This window comes from Pagrus pagrus (assembly GCF_965226575.1).
Source record: "Pagrus pagrus genome assembly, chromosome: 8".
In the NCBI taxonomy this organism is placed as follows: domain Eukaryota; kingdom Metazoa; phylum Chordata; class Actinopteri; order Spariformes; family Sparidae; genus Pagrus; species Pagrus pagrus.
The window spans coordinates 4,719,487-4,735,729 of NC_140192.1; the positions used below are offsets into that span (position 1 = coordinate 4,719,487).

Genomic DNA, 16,243 nt, shown 5'->3' on the forward strand with positions numbered 1-16,243 from the left:
GACATTTCATTTCTTTATTAATTTTGTAAATGTTGAGCTGGTGTACAGAGTAAATTGTCAATAGATGTCCTCGGATTTGATTGGATTAAAAGGCTTTTACATTTATATTTTAAATTCATGTTTGACTCTCCATAACAATAAAAAAAGCAAACAAAACAGGTTAAAATACCCACAAGACCCCTATTTATCCCCAGGTTGCAGGCATTACCCAGAACTCAACAGTCTCTTGGTAGCTACAGCTGTATGATGCTAAAAGTACATCCATAACATAACTAGAATCCCATTTGACAAGTAAGGGTGCATAGCATTCTAAGTAAATATATATATTTATATATATTTTCATATATTTCATATATATATAGCCTTTTTATGTTAAAAACATTTTCTGTGCATGTGCGCAGTTGCATTCCTTAGTATTGAGTAATATGCTATTGCGTTAATAATGTCGTCAATCCATTCTAAAGGAATATACATGTGTTCTCTAGTTTTTGCAACAGTTAATATTTTTGCATGAACTTGGTGCATGGCATCATCTCAGTAGTCCCCTCTCAGTGCAGGGCTGAATCTTTTCTGACCTAACCACTCCTCCCCCTCCGCTCGCACTCAGTTGGACCCCTCCCGTTCAAACTGCGTTCACACTGTCACCACGTGGAAGCCTTAGAATCGGCTCAGTCTCGTATATATTTGGTAAGGGGGTAAGAAATTAGGGGAAGGTTGTGTTGAGAAAAAAATGCTTGTCGTCTTGAAAGAGTAGCCGTCGGAGCCACCAAGCTTCCCCACAACTCCATCTAACTTCAAAGTGCCCCCCCCCCCACACACTTATTGTCTTGTCTTCAGATCCCCGTCCCCGGCCCAGCCCTCGCTCCAACCCCTGACATCAGCAGTGGATTTGTAAGCGGCCCCCTGCTTCAGAAAACAACCCAAGCATACATTAATCATGAGCCCTTAGAGAGCAAACCGTATGCTGTAACATAAGGGGTTATACACTGTTACACTGCTGTGTAATCTTTATTGACATCCATCTTTGTGTGGTTATTAAAAAAGATAATAAAATAGAAATAATATCTGATGAAAGGATATTTGCTAGTGTCCAAAAAAACTCCTTTGAGGCTTCTCTCTTTACATCTCTCCTCTTACATGATCTCTATGTAATGTTTGTCATGATTGTTGACGATCAACAGCAGATATTGAGTCGACACGACAGAGTGAATACCCTAAATCATCTACTAAAGTACAGAGCCGACACAGATGACTACTTTAGAACAAGACTTACGATATACCAAAGACCTTACATTCATCATCTCTGGCTGTGAAGCCGTACTGAACGAACACTTAATTGATGGGTGATTATTGCAACGTTTTTCTTTGTGACTCACATATTTTTCCATAATAAAGCATTCACTGTCTCCACACATCGTCTGAAACAAAACGCACGTAGGTAAATCGATATCATGTGAGATGGCACGCTTATTGAGGTAAATCAACTTTTTAAGAAAATATGTGAATTAGGATGACACGTGTAAGAGAGCCTCTGCTCCGTTACTTCCTGTGATATCATCACAACTTTGTCCCGAAATCCAGGACTGAATCCGTGATATTAAAGTCACACACACACACACGCAAACACACACATACAGTAGGATTTCTTTCCAAGGTGCATATGAATGTCATCAAAGTTTAAAATATGACTAAAACACACCCACGTTCCCTGATGAGTAACAGAAACAGATGGGGATGGCTGGCATGAAGTCACACCAGCATATAAACTCAAAAAGCTTTTTCTTCTCTATCGAGGCAAAGTGATTAAAAAACGTACGATACTAATGTGCTGACATCATTTCTGAGTGGAGTGAGGAGTAGCCTAAAGCTGTGAGTAACAGATCGACAAGCCCGATCTCAGAGGAAGAACATGGACTATGATCCCAAAAAAATCCTCTCTGTCACACTCAAACACACTCAAACACACTCACACGCACAATCCTTTCCTTTTGTAAGCAGTTATTGCTTCTTCTGAGTTACAGTTAAGACAGTAAACCATGAAAACAAAACAAAAAAAAAGACAAAAAAGAAAAGGAGTGAAACAAGAGACACGCTTCAGGAAGGGTCAGGCTCACAGTTGCGGGTCAGTATTACAGTTTCTCATCACAGTGATTGGTGACTGACTGTCTTTGCTACACTCCTAAGAACTGCCAAGGAGACAAACATCAGAGCTCAACACGTCCTTGACCCCTCGACACGACACTTTCCTGATCTCCAGCTTCGTCTTTTTACCCAGTCTGACCAGTGCTACATTTATTATCAGCATCTCAGCTACGTTTACCCCTCGTCAAGTGACATCGTCTGGTGGTGGTGGTGGTGAGATGGTGTATAAGTGCACCTCATGTGTGGTGGTATTACTGTATACTGCATGATGAGGTCAATCAGACGCTGCTGAAGGTGGGATCCTGCCCCCTGCTGGAGGCGGGCAGGACTGCTACATCTACTCTGAGAGGCCGACTGGAGGGGTGAGGAAGAGGCAGAGGTAGGGCGATAAGGGGGAAGATTGAGAGTGAAGACTGGCATTGGGATTATGGCTCAGACAGACATCTGATTAACACATAACCTCACAATGATACAGCACACTGGGGGACGAAAAGAAGGGATGGTAGAGTGGGTTAATCTCTCGTCACTCACCCTGTATCTCACTGTCACCCTCCACCACAAGGCAAACCACTCCGAGGGAAGGTCGGGGAGGCAGGTTCACTGCAGAAACCTGCCTCCCAAAGCTCAGAAAACACCCCACGGTACAGTAAATGACTTACAGTATGTCTTCCCTCTACAGTTTGACATGTCAAAAAGCAAAGGGCGAAAAGCACATGAAAAGCACAAAGAAACAAACAACCTGACACACAAAAATCCGACGTTCAAAACAGGCAGAGCGACACGACATTTGCATGTTCTTGCACCCACAAAGATCTCAAGATATATAGAAGAATATATAGGTTCAGACCGAACGAACCAAAACGAGAAAAACAGGGGAGGAAACTCTTATGTACCTGAAACAGCAGCATCAGTGGCATCGCAGAGGGATCTCAGAACATAAACAACACACGTAACACACAGTCACGTAGAGCATTTTAGTGCATATTATGTACAACACCGATATCCTTGGGTGATATTTGTAGCTTTACTGGACTTTGAGAGCACTGGGACAGGTTTGGAAACTAGTTTGTGATGCTCTTAGCTGGAAGAGTGTGGCAGGGAGAGGGGAAGGAACCTGTTGCCTAGAGATTATGTAATTCTCAGTATTTTAATCTCCCTTTTTTGACTGATAAACGTCGGTTCAGAAAACGGCCCAGTAACGGACCATACCCCACATTTGCATGCCTGTCCCACACAGCACAGTGTGTCTCCTCCCCAGCCCTCCCCACCCTCTCACCCTCCCCTTGTATTCCCTCAGTATTTGTAGTTAAAGACAGGCCATGCGGCAGCAGTCACTCATGCTGATACAGATAACAGGAAGCACGTTTTGGTTGCTAGTTTTTTTTTTTGTTGTTTTTTTTTTGTTTGTGTTTGGTTTTTGTTTTATACGAAATCATGCTTCTAGCCTAGTAGTAGATGTTTTTTTTTCCACGGTTTCTTTAAAAAAAAAGATAATAAAAACTACAAGTAAATCCATATCCTTCATCCGGTATCCGCTGTGGTTGTCATAGCGTTGGTGTCTGTTGCACTTCATTTCTGTCCGTCAGCCATTTTTTGTGTGTTCTTCCTCCTTGTCAGCTGCTGCTGGTCATGTGTCCATGTAGGATGGTTTTGGTGAAGGGGTTGAATCCTGCGGAGAACTCTGCGGAGAGACGGAAAACACGCTGGTTTAGAGTTAGCAACGCGTTCGTCTTGCTACAAATAAGAAAAGCACAAACATGCAAGCTGCAGTAAGTCGATGCACACGTGAGTGTTTTTGAGTAAACTGTTATATGTGGTCTTTAGAAATGGCCTCGGCTAAACCGTCCACCTTCAAATGATTCTTATACGTCACTCAGTCCCTCTCTTATTTGATTATAACGCTCTCTAACAACAACACATTAGTACTGCAGAAGTGTTCAGGCAAAAAACGGTTGGCAAAAGTGATTTAACATTCAGCAGCGGGTCGCTTGAAATATCAGTAATCTCAGGAATGTCATGGCCTTTACGTTAGAAAGGGCAAGTCGAGCACACGCACACATACAAACACAAACGCTACACACACGCATACACACACACACAGTACAGCGGCGCCGGATAAGCAATTCACGGGACAACTGGCCTCGCAGCAGCTTTGACCTTGACAGCTGTCACATAACAAGATCCTTTTTGGGGTCGGTCGTTTTGCTGAGTGCACATTGTGCCAACCTTTTTTCCAGCTTGTCACAACATGCATGAGGAAATAAACTGAATGCCTGAAATCATTTATTTTGCACAGTGAGATATTTTGAGCACAGGAACGTAGATAAATTACATATTGTGGGGAAATGGATACATCTAAACAAACACAAATCTACTCTGTGCGCGATACTTTTAGTTATGTATTCGCTGTTATTCACAAATATGTGTCAGTACATCTTAAATTTATATAGTTTAGGTTGTAAAAACTGGAAGAAATAGATTTTCTGCAACTCAAGAAGGATTATATGGATTCTTACTCCTTATCACCTGCATTAATAAAGACTAAAACTCAGAGGTGGGAAATAATAAAGTACAAATACTTTGTTTCTGTGCTTAAGTAGATTTCAGGTATCTGTACTTTACATGAGTATTTATTTTTCTCTCTACAAGTACTTTTAACACAATTATCTAAACTTTCTCCTCCTCACATTTTCATAACCGGCTCGTTACTTTAGTTTTGATGCATTTGAGGGGATTAACTGATTATTATTGTTTACAACGCTCTATCAACACAAAATGGCCATTTTTGATGTCCTGGGAATGACAGTCAACAAGTCAACTATCTTTCCGTTGCATTTACAAACAGCTATGACAAATCCTACTGATTCTTCCTTTAAGTTTAATAGTCGTTGAATTATATTAACATGACGTGAGGTTCTGATAGATTTGCACAGAAATGTCCTTCATATGGATACCTTTATACTTTGAGTACTTCTCAGAGCTGCACTTCCTTACTTCTATTTAAAGAAGTTGAATCAGTGCTTCTACTTCTTTTTTTTACACTTCTCCTTGAGTAAAGAGTGTTTTTACTTTTGTATTTTTGTACTCTGTGGGCAAAATGTGTCATTTCTACTTTAACCATTTGTTAAACTGAAGATCCAAGTGTCATTTTGCTGTGCCAGCATCACATTACATGTCATTAGTACTGAATTAAAAGTACATTCAGATGCATTTAATCCAGAGAGACTGGATTAAATGGTCTAGCCCACAGGTCAGACGAGGCACTGTGGGTCAGTCCCGTACCTGCGGGGACGCAGCACTCAGTCTGCCTCACTGCTTAACTCTCCGCAGACTGGCACATTTCACTATCTGAGCACCTTTCTTCACATCCACAGTATCGGGCTACATCAGGGGGTGGGGAGGGGTTGGCGGCAGACGAGGTGGCGAGGATTGAGAAGAGGTTGGATGACAGGAGCAGAACAAGAGGGCGGGGGGGGGGGATGTTAGTAGGGGAGGGTAAAATGAAGAAGGAACAGAAATGGGAGAACAGAGGAAGGAAATAGTGCCATGAGGACAAACAACAGATGTAAAGAGATGTAATAGAAAAGTGAGACAAATAGGTAAAGGGAGAGGAAAGAGGGGGGAAAAAAGAAAGAAATTATGTATAAACAGTAAAGAAAGGACAGGAGTGATGGGTGGCAGTTGGAAAGACAGTTGAAGATAAGAGGGCATCAGAAACATCTACAGTCTTTGGGATTCAGAGCAGAACTGTGTCAAATACTATCTGCAAACACATGATATCTTTATATTCAGATGGCTGGGATCTGACCACATGAGACAACACCCAAAGAATTGTCTCGATGTGTTAAACCCCAATCCTCCACTGCTCGACAAAAAGTTACGTGATTGTAAATACTACTTGACGCAGCTCTGATTCAGAGAGCCTTGCAGGCTTTGAGTGATACAGCACACAGTCACAGTTGAAGGTCTATAAACTTTAATGAAGGCAAAAAACACAGTCAGTCGTTGAGATGACTGATGGGGGGGGGGCAGAAAAATATAGCCACTGCAAAGAGCCACAGTCAGTTCATTCGGTCTATTAAAGTGCATGAAAACAAACATATGAGGTGTAGGTGAGGCTTAGTGGTGACTAAAATGATGAACTGTGAGCACTTCACCCAAAGCAACCAGAGCAGAGTGGACTCATCGGTTCTCTCTTGCATGCAGAAGATGAACATGAGGTGATAATATTTTGGTGGAGAACAGAAGGTCAGCAATCAAACAATTAACTGACCAAACTTTGCACCCATCGTCGCTAGGCCGATAAATAATACAACTTTTCAGATCCTGAGAACAAACACACACACACTGTTCTCAGCCTATCGTAGTGAAGCTCATGCAGGTTAAGGATGAGACGAGACCCTCTCTCCTGTCTACCACAAGCTTGCTACTACATGGACGTCGCTCAGCTGTGTAAATCTGCCCCGATTCAGTCCATTTCCCCCCCGCACATCCTAGCTAATAACAGAAGGGGAGCCTCGGGGTGTTGCAAGGCCTCACGGGCCAACAGAGAGCTGCCTGCAGATCAGAAGCCCACCTTGCTGCTGTCCCGGCCCAGGATGGCGTAGTTAATGAACTGCTCAGCATCAACCTCCAGCTCGTTGGCGTCCTGCAGAGAACCCTCCACGCTCACCTCCTGAACCCCCTCCTCACCTGAACCCTTCCCTCTGCGCACAACCTTACGCACAATCTATCACAAACGCACACAGGACAGGAGGGTGGGAGAGAGTGATGGGTGGAGGCAGAGAGTGGGAATAAGGCAGTGAAAAGACAGAGTTGGTGACATATAAAGAAATGATGTAAAGAAAAACAGTGAAATCTATTTTCTGGGATCAAATATCAAATCTACAGTGCAATGAATGCTGATGAACTTTCTCATGATTATTCATTTAATAATCATTCTGTGGAGCGATCATGGGTGAGTTTTTTTTGACACTGACACAAAGGAAACAATAAGTGGACCCCAGTTTAAGAGTGCAGATGAGATGGCTGACCTTTTTTGTGACAATGTTTCCATGTTCATCCGTGAACTGCTCCTCGCTCACTTGCTCCCCGGGAAGGTCTTCAACCTCATCGCCCTGTGGACGGAAAAACAACATTCATACCCTTAAATAACTTCTGCAACTCCTACAAAGACATGACTTTCCCAAAGCATAAAAAGTTAAGTAAAGTCATGCTGGTGGACATTAAAATTAGCACCCAGTAAATTATGGATCCGGCATGTTGGAATAGCTGTCGCTGCAGCGTAATTACTCGCGTGCCATAAACCTCTCCGCTAATTGGAAACACAGGGAAGCAGATGAGCGACAGATGGGTGAGGGGTCAGAGGGATGTTTGTGGAAGCAACAGTTGGGATTTTACAAATGTTTCTTTGTGGCACCAGTTCACGACAACGCTGTTGTAGCCCCTAATTATTCACAGTGGGTCCACACAGCTATTTATAAGCTCGAGGACATTCCTATAGCTGGAGAAGTGAGAACAAGGGTGAGTCGAGTCCGTGTAGACCTGATTACACTTGTTAACAGTTGTGTTAACTGTGACAGAGTCGGACATACAGTAGGAGAAAATGCCAAAGAGTCCACAAGGCTTTTTAATAGAACCGGAGTCCAAACTTGTCGAGCCCAAGACAATCTATTTACATCCATAACAGGAGGAGATATACTTAGCCACATCTGCACATTTATTTGCTGGAAAAATCTAATTATAGGAGTCATTGTCCTCAGTCTCTCCACTCACGTCACATCTTTTACCCTCGTTACATATAAAATCTGCATTATTTCCTCATTCTCTCTCCTGTGATTGTTGTTTTCCAGCCTGTGAAATCATATTTTCCAAACGTCTCCTCGACCAGGCTCTGTCCTCTCTCTCTCTGTACCTTGAGGATGACTCTGCGGCGGACCACTCTGGTGGTGACGTTCTCCTCTTCGTCAGCCACCCCCTCGACCTCGCCGAGCTCGCGGTCCAGCTGAGCGTGGATGTAGGTGAGCACGGACCGCACGGAGCCGCTGGCTATGTGGAGGACATTCTGACAGCTGATGACCAGGAAAGCCAGCAGCACGAAGCTGAAGAGGAGCTCTGTCACCAGGGCCCACATCGCCCCACGTTTTTGAAATCAACAAGCCAAAAAACGACAACACGCTCCTTCAGCCGTCAGTGGCTCCTGCTTCCCCACGCAGCGCTTCTCTCAGCTGAGAGACAAAGGTAACAGCTGCAGCCTTCTGCCACTGGTTCAGTCCTTCAGTTCATGTCCGTACTCCACTAGCCGGGGCAGCGGGCCCTTTCCACGGGTCTCTATTCCTTCTCCTTCCCTCTGTCGGGTCAGGAGTATCCCCCCTCAGTGACATCAAATCCAAGCAAAAGCAACCTTGGGAGGTTTCTATTCCCACCTCTCTCTCTTTCTGACCATGTGACCGGTGGGCTTTAAATACCTCTGGCTTCTCCAGGGTGTGAGCGATAAGAGCACTAACAAACCTCACCCCTGACTTCCTTCAGGTACTTTCAACTACAAACTATTTCTCACTCACACAGCTTTCCTCAAAAAGTACGTCACAATTATGCATCATACAGTAATCTTCGGGATTATGAACCATATCCAACGGCGAGCTGACAAAACCTCTAAAAGCAACAAGTCTATTTCTGCTTTCACACACTCGAGATCGTCCTTTACAGTGTGATTGCGGTGGTGTCGTTCCAGAAAAGTTAACACGTGGGAATGACTCGGGCGAGGATCACGTAACATGAGCGGGACGGTGAGAATGCCTGCTATATTTGGCTGGACATGCTGCTGTTTGTGCCCATCTTGGGGGCCGAGCCTCTGTGTGTTTGGGTGTGTGTGTGTGTGTGTGTGTGTGTGTGTCAGTGTGTGATTGTTTGTTGGCTGCATGTTGTTCAGAATCTATCGTGAATAATTTGATACGGATCTGAACTCTAAGTCTGACTTTAAGGTTGCCTGATGTCTGATCTGTTCGGCTTTTCCCTGCTACACGTAGGTTGAATCTTCGCTACTTCATATTTAAATTCCACACATAGAAGTCACAGTGATTTCTAGTCATGATAGCAACATAGCTACATGGACGGCAATGTTGTTCTTCCACCACTTTAGCCCGGACTGCTGACCTGATCTTTCCTCTAGTGCCACTATGAGTTTGACATTTGTGGTTTGCCATAAAATGTGGCGCACATATTCATATCCCCCTCCGGATAAACTGCAATAACTGTGGCCTCAATACAGCCTGACAGAGCTGCTAGCATGGCTGAAGTCTCTTCGCCTCATTATTATTATTACAGGTGCAATGTGTCAGAATTTGAAGGCTGCTCCAAACAAGTAGGGGGCAGCATACCACCAGAGTAACCACCGACTGCTGCTCACCATACTGTTTGCTGTAGAGAGGAGCATCACACTCACCTGGCCCTTCAGGCGCACGTCGTCCCAGGCCCTCAGCTCTGGTACCCTGTGTGGGAAGCCCAAGCCCTTCTCAAACGGCTGGGTACCACGGAAGTGCCCCCGTAAGATCTCCGAGTGCCCCATGTCCCTCACAGGCTGAAGCAAGGCCTCCTGGGACACGTGGGACTGGTCTCCGTCAACGGCGTTACATACTGATGACATCATGGTGTCCATAGCCTGCCTGGGTTTAGGCTGACTGCCCACCCAGGCCTGTGTAGGGTCAGTGACAGGGATCCATCCTGGGCCTGACTGTTCCTGCAGGTAGGAAAGGAAAGAGCCTCCACCACCTCCATTTCCACCATTACCTGACCTGGAAGGAAAGAAAGGATCAATGTGGAGGTGGTACATGCTCACTCCGAAGTAAGCATGTAAAATAACTTATGATAAGCCCTTAGCTTTCCTTCCTCTGCAGGACATTTTCAAAAAAGACTCCAGTTTACCAGGTTAATGAGATGTTAGCAGTTAACAGTTTTGTTGTTGTAATTGTCACCTGAGAGGCAGACGGAGGTCTGACTCACCTGTCTCCATTCCGATCTGCAACACAGCTCAGGCCAGGTGACTCACTCAGCCGAGCATACACCCTTTGCTGTCCTGCAACAAGAGAAAGCCCTTCCACTGAGCCCGTCCCTCCTCCTCCACCTCTTCCTCCTCCTCCAGCTCCATCTCCACCAGTCGTACTAGTGAACGCTGATGCCTCCGAACTTGCCTCTGACCCCTGACCATTGTTCAGCCCGTTAAGATTCATCCCAGCGATGGTGCCCCCGAGCGAGGCTGGCGTGGCAGTGCTGAGCGAATCAACGCCCATCTCTGAATCGTCTTCGGGTAGCTCAATGGAGCCACTCAGCACCCCACCCCCTCCGCTGGCCGCACTGGCCTGACTGGCCGGCCGACCCAGACTTCCATACGGCAGCCCCAGCAGACCTTCTGAATCATCAGCATTGCTGCACTCCAGCGAGGAGTCCTCCACAGGCACCAGGGAGGGGCTGTTGCCTGAGGGCCACACCTGCACATCAGACATCTCCATGAGGGTGTCTTCTTCTGTGGTGGCAATTGGCGCACAGTCCAGACTGGAGACTTCCTGCCAGTAAGGCTCAGAACCCAGCGGGGAGGGCAGGCTGTACTGCATGGATGCCGGTGAGAGAAGCTCTTCCTGCGCGAGCCCATAACCTGGAGCGAGACAGAGAGAGGCACACTGACACCCGGCCCCCCGCCTCGCTCCCCACCTCACCCCCACAGCACCGGGAGCCCGGGAGGGGGCAAGTGCCCCTGCCCAGGAACTGGGCATCTAGGGGAGGAGTAGAGGAGGCTGAAGGGACAAATGGGAGAGAAGTGGGGGGGAAGGAGAGAGGGGAGGGCCAAGACAATAGGAGCTGGAATAAAGGTGCAAGGAGCTTAAGACAAGAGAGCAAGGGCAGCTTTTTAGAAGAGGGTTTGTCAAGCTCGATCAGCCAGCGCTGACGGTGAGAGCAGCAGCGGCAGCAGCAACAGACACAGCCAGACGGACTGAGAGAGACTGACACTGAGGTTCGGATCCGGCAGTGACTGATGCTGCTCTGCTGGCTGCCACCTGCGGGGAGACGGACAGGAATTACTGCCTCTGCCCCCCAACCTGGGGCCGGGACACACACCTGTCAGGCAGGGACACACACACACATGCCATAAAAACACTCTCTCGCTCTCCGTCTCACACTATCGTACACAGACAGTCGTACTCAGATATGCATGCATTCAAACCCACTCAGAAGACAGGCAGGTTAATATTGTTGTCAGGCTGGATAGCATGCACGCAGGCAATCTCATTCTCTCCTCACACACAGGTGCACACACACACACACTCGCCACAGATACGTTCTCTCTCATTGACACACATATTTATTATAGTACATTCAGTATAACACAGCTTTATAAACACATAACCTATAGTATTGCTGATATTTATGCACACACACCAACAGTACACTTGATTTTTCTTTCACTTTGAAAGGCACATGTTGGCTGCCTCAAACATAAATTTGAATTATTTCAAATGCAATTATATCAAATAGAAAAAACTGCACGTGGTTGTGCTGTGGACTCAGGTCACTCCTACAGCTGTTTTGAACACCCTGCCTAACGATATCTTTTGTTATCGTTTTTGTAAAGGCAGACCTGACGTGATAGCGCAACGTCACAGCAGCAGGATTTTTTTTTTTTTCCTTTTATTGAGATAATAACTGCATATTGCACAAAAAGAAAGAAAAATCCAGTCAAGGCCTACGAAGAGTGAACTTTTAATCTTGAATCTGCCTCGTATGCATCATGTAACCTGAGCGTACTGACTGAACTATTCTGAAAACTACCCTGGACATCAGGTGAAGAGTTGATGTAAAAAATCAACGAATGGCGATGCAGGTAAAGAAAAGTGTGAGCGCTACTATGACTGTAACAGAGGATGAAATAGGAGATGTACTGCGGGGCGAACAGTATGTAGATAAGAGCAGGGAGAGGAGGCGATTCCTCTGCTGCATGAGCATGTGTGCATGCAGAGAGAGAGAGAGAGAGAGAGAGAGAGAGGCTGACTGTATGTGTGTGCTGTATAGTGATGAGGAAACTGTGCAGAGCGTGGGGTGTAACTTGAGTCATGGCTGCTGCTGAGTACTGCTGAGATTGCAGGAGATATTTGTGACACCGAGCGTCCAGAAAGACCTCTTGTCCTACTTTCTGCTTTCTCATCGAGCCTCCTGACTTTTGTCTGTTGTCTACAGGAACCAGGAGTCATAAAAATATATATTTTTATGGGGCTCTGTGTTTTAAAAACAGCATTGACTTTGACTCCCGAGTTTTTTGACACCCATTGCTGATGAAATTCACATATTTTAGACAGAAAATGATGAGTAACAGATTCATAACTTATTTTTATTTGTGTCACAGCAGAAGACGCTGCAGTATCTGCCGTGTCAGGTTTCTGTTTATCTCTTTATCTGTCCTTTGTCTGCACATTATTATATGACATCTTATAAAAGCCTATTCACTTTCTTACTTCAAGAAAATGTGAGTCACTTTTAATATCGGATAAACAAGACAAAGTCTGTTTTGGAAAGAAAGTACATCCACACATTTCTCTTGCAATGAGGTGCAGGATCAGGTGTGTATCGGTGTTTATATATATTAAGTTCAGGACCTGAAGCCTTGATTATTGTGCTATACGTCTGATTTTTATTAATTTGTAGATTAATGAGTATGTCAGTCCTCTCTCTTCATGTTAGTAGATGAGGGAATGATGGTGAAACAAAGATTTGGAGATGGAAGAAAGACAGAAATTAGAGAGATGGGCGAGTGTGAAATATGAAAAATGTGCGATTGCTTGACCCCCCTGATTCAAAGACATAAAAAAACATAAGCAGTGAAGCTCACATGAAAGTACGTGTAAAGGAAATATACTTATTTGCCCATACACTTAACACTGATACACTAGACACACATGTATATGGAAGACACAAAACACTTAAAACACAGATAAAGACGCTCACACTGAGACACTCACACGGACTCATTGACGAGTTCACATTAAACAATAAGCACATTTACAATAAGAGGAGGAACAATATCAAATTGACCCTCGTACAACACTCACAAAGACATTAAAACATATATTTCACACAAAATAACCCGTCAGATGGACACAGTTTACACATAGAAACCAGTGACATACAAAACAACCACAACATTCATACATGAACAGAGCAAACACGAGGCAGAGTTCACAAAAAAAGGTTTGTGGCCTTTTTTACCCCCCATGGGACGGATCGCTGCGGAGGGACAGAGACAGACTGGAGGCTCATTGTCAGTACGCATGCTCATGCAGAGATATATATGTGTCTGTCGGTCAAGCAGCATTAGGCGCCAATGCAGCGTTTGAGTCGTCATCTCCAACAAGCCAGCGTCACTCCTGCGCCCTCATCCCAGTGTCTTCATGCAAAACACAGGGTGGAGATGAGCGATGAAAAGTCAGCCTCGTGCGACATGCAGACAGGCAGGAGGTCAGGGGAAGAAGGGATGGGAAGAGAGGGGAAACGACAGAGAAAAAGATAAAAGAGAAGAAAAAAAAAGGGAGCAAGAGACGGAGAGGAATATAAAATAGGGTGATGGTCACAGACAGAAACAGCGAGAGAGAGAGTGAGGGTCACCTCCCCCCTCCCAGTGGGTGCTGAGTACACAGTCTGTGTGTGAGGGGTATTTGGTCACAGAGCGGACACTTAAAAAAGGTGGGGTTTTTATCAAGAGCACGAAAGTAAAGAAAAATGCACGACTAGTCGCGAAAAAATTAAAAGATAAAAGATGTGGGTCAGAGGTCAATATGAGGTCGGCATGAGGTCAGAGTTCGGAGAGGAGTGAGAAGGAGGAAGAGTAGGACGGCTAGGCTGCAGATGACATGTCCAGAGAAACACAGAGAGAGGGACAGATTCACAGGGAATGAAAAACAGGGCTCCCAAAAGGACATTCAGTGCACCAACATTAGCCCTAAAGAGACTCAAACTACCCCTCATGCAACCACAGGCAGAGAGTTTAAATGCCCCCTTACAAAAGTCTAAAAGGAGAGGTGGCGCTGGCGTATTTTCTTTATCTTCTAGCCTAGAATAAACCTCGCTTACCTACAATAGAGGTGCACTAAGGAAAACTGATAAGAAAAAATCAGACAGAATTTAGTCTGACAAGAGGGAAAGACAGATGTAGAGAAAGAGAGAGTAACGGCTGCAGCAGAGCTGATGACAAATATTCGTTCATCTTTTAACGAGTAAAAAAACACTGAACGCTGTTAAAATAGGCCTCGTATGTGGAGGACTGAACCTGAGTTAAAGGAGCAGTTCAACATTTTGGGAGGAGAGTTTATTAAGGAGAAGATGGATATTCTCATCGGTGTGTAGTGAGAATAAAGCTACTGCTGCCAGCCAGTTAGCTTAGCTTAGTATAAAGAAACAGCTAGCCTGGCTCTGTCCAAAGGTTAGTAAGTCCACCTGCCTCTGAGCCTCACTAATGTAAAGCACATGTTGTTTATTTAATTCACACAGAAAATAAAGTGCAAAAAATAACAATTTCTTGGCTACAGTAAGTTCTCACCAAGAAACCAGAGGAGACCGGAGACAGGAAGACAGAGTTAGGGACAAAAACAGTTAGCCTAGACAGGCCGGCTAACTGTTTCCCCCCTTTTCAAGTCTTTAGCTTTAGTTAAGCGAAACAGCCGCTTGCAGTAGCTTCATATTTACCGTACAGACATAAGAGTGGTTTCAAACCTCTCATCTAACTTTCAGCAAGAAAGTGAATTACTTCCCAAAGTGTTGAACTATTCCTTTAACATGAAATGAATAAATTAACCCGTGATACAAACTAAAAAATGAATTAATAAATCTAATGCACAAGAAAATTAAAAAAAAAACTCTTTTGTGCTTCACTGTCCACAATTTATATGAAAGGTTGTGGCCTGTTGTTTCTTTTCATTTTCTTTGAGCATTTATTTATTTTTCATATCTTTTGCCTTGTTTTATTTATTTATTGGATTATTTCTGAGCGTTTTATCCCTCGACTCCTTTTATGTGTTGCCTTAAAAAGTCAGGTTTGGTCCTCCACCTGGTCACTGTGCCCGCTGGACGGACTTAATCCGGACAGTGAGTCGTAAAAATCATTGTGAGATAAGCAGAAGACACTGTATCCAGGAATTCAAAGCACCAACGCGTTTCTTTTCTTTACGTCGAACATCAAAGCAGGGACGGCCTTTGGGAGGCAGGTAGCCAGACAGATAGACAGACAAGACAGATACACGGTTATCAGATTCACTGCAGCTGTGATCTGAACGTCTCCCTTTTCACCCTTTGACCCCTCATGGTCGTATCTCTATATGCATCGTTACATCTCTTGAGTATTGCTCCAGTTTTCACAGAACGGGACCCGTCACCTGTCGGACTGACTCATCGTCTGCACCGGACGCAGACGGGAGAAGCCAGTCCCAGTAAGAGGGGGAGCTCACACCAGTCCAGAGGTGAAAATGGAGTCAATAAGATGTAGGGTATGCATGTGTGAAGGAAACCATGAGGAAAAAGAGTAAAAGACTGAGGACTGACAGGTTGGTAAGGAGGTCAGTTAAGCTAGGCTATACTTACAGTATGATATATGTGGACTGATCATGTATGACAATGTGTTGTTTTATAGACAATATATCACACTAAAATGTCTCTTAACTGATAAAAACTCTTAAAATAACAACAATGACAACAATAAGAATTATAACTACTAATTATAAGATACTTGACTTATCTCTATGTGGACTACTTCAGTAGGGGGATCCTTGCAAACTCTGGAGATTCAACGTTTAATCATAGTTTTTTTGTTGTTGTATACTTCTCTCTACTTTTCATCAAATTAAATGAATACACAGATGCACTACATGGGTTGTAGTACAGTAGGAGTGTCCTGAGTCCCTCTGCATGTTGCTGGGTAAAGTCCTGCAAAAGTTTGTGGCAGCTTTCATACACAACAGCATCACAGGGAGCAAATAAGAAAGACACGGGGACAACAGGGAGAACCGGGAGGGAAACAACTTTGCCTTCGGAAGGTTTGGGGGGATGTGGAGATACGTTTATTGGA

At 44.6% G+C, this 16,243-nt stretch overlaps 1 protein-coding gene across 17 annotated transcripts in view; it reads right to left on the bottom strand.

Annotated features, from left to right (window-relative positions):
- The window catches only part of ank1a (ankyrin 1, erythrocytic a), a 93,541-nt gene continuing 77,298 nt past the window's right edge, over positions 1-16,243 (bottom strand). For 11 of the 17 annotated variants that reach the window (XM_084358774.1, XM_084358787.1, XM_084358776.1 and 8 more), the window contains 6 exons: positions 10,144-10,792; positions 9,587-9,935; positions 7,176-7,259; positions 6,719-6,871; positions 5,425-5,523; positions 1-3,823 (listed from right to left, as the gene is read on the bottom strand). In XM_084358774.1, the coding sequence (XP_084214900.1) occupies positions 5,452-5,523; positions 6,719-6,871; positions 7,176-7,259; positions 9,587-9,935; positions 10,144-10,792 (1,307 nt within the window). In that variant the 3' untranslated portion in view covers positions 1-3,823; positions 5,425-5,451. Of the gene's footprint in view, positions 3,824-5,424; positions 5,524-6,718; positions 6,872-7,175; positions 7,260-9,586; positions 9,936-10,143; positions 10,793-10,830; positions 11,017-11,200; positions 14,026-16,243 lie in introns of those variants that run through there. The other 6 variants (XM_084358777.1, XM_084358772.1, XM_084358780.1 and 3 more) reach the window with 6 other exon arrangements.